This window comes from Elephas maximus, chromosome 10 (assembly GCF_024166365.1).
Source record: "Elephas maximus indicus isolate mEleMax1 chromosome 10, mEleMax1 primary haplotype, whole genome shotgun sequence".
NCBI lineage: Eukaryota > Metazoa > Chordata > Mammalia > Proboscidea > Elephantidae > Elephas > Elephas maximus.
Window position 1 is genome coordinate 27,387,717 of NC_064828.1, and position 7,516 is coordinate 27,395,232.

Here is a 7,516-nt window from a genome sequence, read left to right on the forward strand (position 1 = left end):
ATATGCATGAGACTCAAAAACATATGTTCAAAAATAAAACCTGTTCACAAATATTCATGGCAGCATTATTAATAATAGCTAGAAGTAGACACACCTAAAAGTACATTAACTGATGAGTGGATGAACACAATTGTGGTATATCCATACAATGGATAACATTCAGCAATATAAAGTAATGGAGTATTAACACATGCTACAGCTTAGATCAGCCTTCAAAACACTACACTAAACGAAACCAGCTAGTTACAAAAGACCGCATATTGCACAGCCCCATTTACATGAAATGCCCAACATAGGCAAATCCATAGAAACTGAAAGTAGAAGAGTGATTGGCAGAGGCTGGGTCAAAGGGCATGTGGGGAGTGGTTGCTAATGGGTCTGGTATCTTTTGGGGGGCATGAGAAAAATATTCTAGAATTAAATAGAGGTGATGATTACATATTTCTGTCAATATCCTAGAAACCACTTTAAAAAGGTGAATTTACTGTATGTCAATTATATATCAATAAAGCTATTAGAAAAATAATGATATAAATTTGTCTTTAGTAATTTAGAAAATTTTAGGTATGTTTAATTTGTTTAAATGTGTTAGATATAAGACATACCAGTGATTAACTGGTTTCAAAGGAATTATTCATCTACCTGAAACACGTGAAATAAAGATTCATCTGGAAAGTGGTCAAGATACTCAGCAGAACATTCTCCCCAAAATCCACGAGTATGAAGTACTAGCGTTCTTGGCAACAGTACCTAGGAGTTACTTGGTATTATCTCCTAACCTGCACTAGGCATAAATAACATATCAGAAAAAGGCAATGCATGTCTTGTCCTAAGTAGAGCTCTTTTCAAAAACAATTCTTAGAAGTGAAAGTATTACGTAAAAGAAAATAATGTCACCATCTGACCGATGTACTAAGATTCTTTTAAGTAAACTTTGATGAGATAGTGAGAAGAAATACAAGTTTGAGAAATCAATTTTCGTAAGAAAGATGACTGAGTCTTATATTTTAATGTTGATAGAAGTAATATTTAAATGTTGTTTTGTAAACTTAGCATGCTTGGCTTTCAAATCATCAGTGAAAATTTTAGAAATGTATGTAAAATATAGGATAGATAATTTATACAGTCAACCCTCTGTGTCCATGGGTTCTGCATCCACAGATTCAACCTACCTCAGATGGAAAATGTTTGGGAGAAAAAAAAAAAAGGACATTTTTTCCTTGTCATTATTCCTGAAACAATACAGTATAGCAACTACTTACATAGTATTTACATTATATTAGGTATTACAAGTAATCTAGAGATGATTTAAAATATATAGGAGGATGTGAGTAAGTTATATGCAAATACTACGCCATTTACATAAGGGACTTGAGCATCTGGGGATTTTGGTATTCAAGGGGGTCCTGGAACCAATCCCTTGTGGATACCTAGGGAAAACTGTATGTATATATGCATGCGTGTGTACACAGGGACAGAAAAATATTAACTGATGTTAACTCTGAATGCCAGCAAGATGAATGATCATTTTTCTTTCCTTTTTTAATTTCAAAATACTATTAATATAAAATTTCCTCTGGTGATAAAAATGGACAGAAAAATGGATCTTACAGTTACCTTTATTAACGTTTTATTATACATAGCTATCTCCCTCCTCCTTTCAAAAAGATATCTTGCTCATTTAGTTAATATCAATCTTTTAATCATTTATTTTCCATGCATTAGTTCAGTTTCGATCACAAGTTCTTCAAACATTTCTTCCATGCCTCTGGTTAAATCTCACAGCTCTGAATAATTTTCTCAGTGCCTCCTTCATCTCCTTATTCCGGAGACTGTAGATCAAGGGGTTGAAAAGAGGAGTCAACACAGAATAAAATAAAGTCACAATTTTCTGGATCCCAGCTGGGTTGCCTGTTGTTGGGCTCACATATACAATCATGATGGAACCATAGAAGAGGGATACCACGGCCAGGTGGGAGCCACATGTGGAGAAAGCCTTACGCCGGCCTTCTGCTGAGGGGACCCTCAGCACAGCTCTGATCACCAGGGCGTAGGACCTAATAATGAAGAGAAAGGTAGAGAACATGAGGACAGAGTTAAACATGGCACAGATGACCTCAGTGGCAGGAGATGGCACACAGGACAGCTTCATAAGGGGTCCTGGGTCACACAGAAAGTGATCGATTTTATTGGGACAACAAAATGGGAGCTGAGAGATTAGGTAAACAGGCGAGAGGAAGTATAAGAAGCCACATGCCCAGCAGCAGGCTCCCATTCTGATGCAGCCTCGAACTGTTATTATGGAGGGGTAGTGCAGGGGCCTGCAGATGGCAAGGTACCTGTCCAAGGCCATGACGGACAAGAAGAAGGTCTCAGTGGTGCCCATGGAGAAGAAGAAGTAGAACTGGAGGAAGCAGCCAGAGAAGGAAATGGCGTTGGTTGCAGAGACAAAGTTGGCTAACATATTGGGGGTAGTTGAAGTTATAAAGCAGATCTCCAGGAAGGAAAAATTGGCCAGCAGGATATACATGGGAGTTTGTAGTTGATGGTCCCACCTTACAATGCAGATAATGGATAGGTTCCCAATCAACGTCAGGATATATGTTCCAGAGAAGAATGAGAAGAGGAGGACTTGAATCTCCCAGGTACAAGGGAAGCCTAAGAGGATGAATTTACTCACAGAACTAGAGCAATTAACGTTAGCATTTTTATTTGATTTTAAAGCTGCAAAGACAACAGATTTCTGTATTAAAAGTGATGTTACATAGAATTTTCATTAAGCAGATGCCTTAAGTAGGGTCAAACGAGTATGTGTGTCAATCAATAACATAATGCCATGACTCATTCAGGCTTTTTTTCATGATTTTCAGATATTTATAGTCCTATCCTAGACTTAATGGCACAACAGTTAATCACTCAGCTGTTAACCAAAATGTTGGTGGTTCAAGTCCACCTAGCAGCTCTGTGGGAGAAAGATAGGGTGATCTACTCCTATTAAGATTACATCCTAGAAAACCCTATGGGACAGTTCTGCTCTGTCTCATGGGGTCACTATGAGTCAATATTGACTCAATGACACCTAATAGCAACAACATTCTGGACACAATAAATACAAAGTAAACAGACACTTTTCAGCTGTCTTGAGGTTTACAATCAAAGCGAATTGATATTGAAAATTGTAACTTACAATTTTATATCAATCAGTCAATGAATAAGAACTAAATACAGTGGAGATAACACATGTTCTTGACATATAGGTTAAAGAGATTTATGTTGAATAATGTACACCTCTATGTACTGTCAAACTGATTTAGGGACAATATCCAGGTGCATTTATAGATTTAAAATACTATATGCACAATGATTCATTTTAGCTTTATTGTGTTTGAATATGGGCTATATCCCTACATCTATTTTTAGAATATATTCTAACCCAATATTAAGGAGAAATATTATGAATATTTATTAGAAAATTTCACACCTCAAATTTCTTTTTATTAAAGTATCCTCTTAAATATACTACACTTATAAATTTCTAAAAAATTTTTCATTGCATTATAATACTTGGAATACTGCATAGGAGGTCAAAGAGATATCGATCGTTGGATTTGTATCAGCAAAGACACCCAGAAAAATGGATGTGTCTCCTCTTTGTAATCTGATAGAGAAGAAATTCCATCATTTTCATTTCAGGTACTAGTGATAAATATTGTTTGATAACATTTTGTCTAAACTGGTTCTTTTAACCTTGCAATTTAAGTATTTTGAAACTGTAGCCTTCATAATTATCACCTCAATAAACCCTTTAAATGAAATTAATATGTGAGATACAGGATAACATTTAGTAAGGCTCTTCGATACCATATGATTTGCATGGAGTGTGAGTCTTCAAACCTCAGATGAATTTGTAAAAAGAACAAATACTCAAAGCTGATATTCTAGAATAGTTGTTCACAAAGTGTGGTCTAGGGACACCAGGTGGTGTCTGAGAATCTTCCAGGACTGCCAGAATAATTATTATTATTTCCATAATAATAATGAGGTATTATTTCCTTTTTGTACTCTTAATTCTGTTATGATTATTAAGTGAACATTTCCAAATTATATGATGTATGATACCACAACAGACACAGACTAATTGTAGAAGTTGATATGAGAATCTGATTTGTCTTCTATTAAGCCAAACATTAAAGAGATTTGCAAAACTGTAAAGGAATGAAACTCTTCTAATTTTTATTGTTTAGGTAAAAGTAGTTATTTTTCTTAAAAATACATCATTTTATTAACAGTCAGTTTATTGTTTGTATTTTTAAGTGAATTTATAAATGTTTATTTTTCTCATTTTAATTTTCAAAATGGAAAATATTAATAGCTGTAACTCACACAAACAAAAGCTTTTGGGGGTCTTTGATAGTCTTTAAGATCATAAAGATATCTTGAAATCAAAAAGCTTGAGAACCACTATTCTAGGTCAATCTTGCCTAGGATAATTAAATCCCTTTCCTAGCTGTTCAGAGCTAACTGTCGTTTGGACAAGAGCTTTGTATGGTGCTTGACTTGTTTCTGATTTTTTTTTTTTTTTCACTGACTTGCAGATTCATCATTGTTCTTTATCTTTGCGTAATACTCCATTGTGTGTATGTACCATAGTTTATCCATTCATCTGTTGATGGGCATCTAGGTTGTTTCCACCTTTTTGATATTGTGAATAATGCTGCAATGAACATGGGTGTACATATATCTAATCATACGATGACTCTTATTTCTCTAGGATATATTCCTAGGAGTAAGATTGCTGGATTATATGGTATTTCTATTTCTAGCTTTCTAAGGAAGCACCATATCATTTTACAAAATGGTTGTATCATTTTGCATTCCCGCCAGCAGTGCATAAGAGTTCCCATCTCCCCACAGCTATTCCAACATTTGCTATTTTCTGGGTTTTTTTTTTTGATTCGTGGCAGTAATGCCGGGGTGAGAGAGTATCTCACTGTAGTTTCCATTTGCATTTCTCTGATGGCTAGCGATCATGAACATTTCCTCATGTGTCTGTTAGCCGCTTGAATGTCTTCTTTGGTGAAGTGCCTGTTCATTTCCTTTGCCCATTTTTTTGAATTGAATTATGTGTCTTTTTGTTGTAGAGGTGTTGGATTTTCTTGTAGATTTTAAAGATTAGACCTTTAATAAATAGATTGAATCAGTAACCAAAAACCTCCAAACAAACAAAATACATGGCCAGATGGATTCACTGGTGAAATCTACCAAGCATTTAAAGAAGTAACACCAATATTTCTCAAACTCTTCAAAAAATAAAGCAAAGGAGGGGGCAGTTCCTAACTAATTATATGAAGTTAGTATTACACTAGTACCACAGCCAAGTGTACACATTACAAGAAAAAAAAGATTATAGACTGACCAACATCCCTTATGAATATAACTGCAAAAATCCTGAACAAAATGCTAGCAAACTGAATACAACAGGATGTTAAAAATTATACACCAAGACCAAGTGAAATTTATCCCAGGAATGCAAGGGTGGTTAAACATGATAAAAATCAATCAATGCAGCACATCACATTAATAGAACAAAAAAAAATGATCATATCAATTGATACAGAAAAAGCCCTTGCTAAACTCCAACACCTTTTCATGATTAAAAAAACTCTCAGGAAACTAGGAATAGAGGGGAATTTCCTCAACATAATAAAGAATGATTACAAAAAACCCACAGCTATATCATACTCAATGGTCAAGACTGAATACTTTTCTGCTAAGATCAGCAACAAGACAAGGATGTCCACTTTTACCACAGCTATTCAACATTGCACTAGAGGTTTTAGCTCAGAGAAATTAGGCAAAAAAAAAAAACAAGTAAAAGACATCTTAATTGTAAAAGAAGTAAAATTATACCTATTCGCATGACATGGTCTTATGTATAGAAAATTACAAAGCATCTAACAAAAAACTACTAAAGCTAATAAGTGAATTCAGCAAAGTTGCAGGGTACAAGATTACACAGTAAGGATCAGCATGAAACTAATTCCCAAAACATGGAGATTCATCCGGCCCTCACATTTCCACTTCTTCATCCTCGTCACTACCTGCCTGCATAGCACCGTCTTTCTCTGACCCTGGTTACCTAGATCAGAGCTTACAATTTAAAAAGACATCATCCTTCAGACTACCAAATGGGCAGACGGCAGCAGCAAGTTTGAGGAGTCCACGTGACATACTAACCTTCTCACTAATTTGGGGCCGGTTTTCCACTAACACTTCAGGATGCCAGGTACAAGCTTGGGAGTCCACATAACACTCTTACTTTCTGACCTGATGGCTCCCACAATCCCTTTTGTTTTTGATAATTCATTGGAACTACTCACAGAACTCATAGTATACCATAGTTATGTCTACAGATTTATTATAACCAAAAAGGATATAAATGAAAAGATGATAGGGCGAGGTATGGAAGGGTTCCCAGCACGGACCTTTCATGTCCCAAAGGATGCACTGCCCTCCTGAGATCATATGTTCTTGTTAACCAGGAGGCTCCTTGGTCCTCCATGTTTCCTGCTTTTATTGGCCAGTCCTGCCTGATAAGCTAAATCATGCCTCCTGAGGCTAGTTGATATCAGCCTCCCAGATAAGTCTTTCTTGCCTGGCCAACCCATATTCACCAGCACAAATTCTCAGGTGTGGCCTGGAAGTTCTAGACTAAGGTATTTTAATTACTCCAAGAGTTATTTCTCTGGAGCCAAGGCGAAAGGCCATCTTACTTAGGGTAAAACCACATCCTTTACCCCGCAAAAATAAAAATATAAAAAATTAGTTCTATTTCTATAGACAAGCAATGAACAATCTGAAAAGTAAATTAAGAAAACAATTCCATTTATAGTAGCGTATAAGACAATAAAATATCCAGAAAAAAATTTAAGCAAGGAGGTGAAGGACTTGTACAATTAAAACTACAAAATATTACTGAAAGAAATTAGAGAGACCTAATAATTGCAAAGACATCCATGCTCACGGATTGGAATATTTAACATTGTTAAGATGTCAGTCCTACCAAAAGTGATCTACAGATTCAATCCAATTCCTATCAAATTTCTAGTGGCTTTTTTTGCAGAAAAGGAAAAGCTGATCTGCAAATTCATATGGAATGGGAAGAGATCCTGGATAGAAAAAAGAGTTCAGGAAAAAAGTAAAATAAAACAAACCTGTCATATTTCTGCAGATGATGTGACGGTGAGTGTAGAATCTGTGAGCAAAATACTAGAGATTAATAACAATACCAATGTTGCTACAACAATCAAAAAAATTAAAGGAAAATAAAAAAATTCACAATAATGTAAAAACTTCAAATTTGTTAGATTAAATATGATGAAATTTATGCAAGACATTCACACAGACAACTACAAAACATAACTGAGATATATAAAATAAGGGGAAAGATCTATCATGTTTATGTATGACAACACTCAATGTTGTTATAGCTTATTCATACAATAAAAAAGGAAAA

At 35.1% G+C, this 7,516-nt stretch overlaps 1 protein-coding gene across 1 annotated transcript; it reads right to left on the reverse strand.

Moving 5' to 3' along the window:
* Positions 1–1,747: 1,747 nt before the first annotated feature.
* Positions 1,748–6,231, reverse strand: LOC126084598 (olfactory receptor 11H6-like). The gene is made up of 2 exons (XM_049899194.1): positions 6,156–6,231; positions 1,748–2,724 (listed from the first exon to the last, which is right to left on the reverse strand). Exons 1-2 carry the CDS (start codon positions 6,229–6,231, stop codon positions 1,748–1,750), a joined length of 1,053 nt encoding a protein of 350 aa, XP_049755151.1.
* Positions 6,232–7,516: the final 1,285 nt, after the last annotated feature.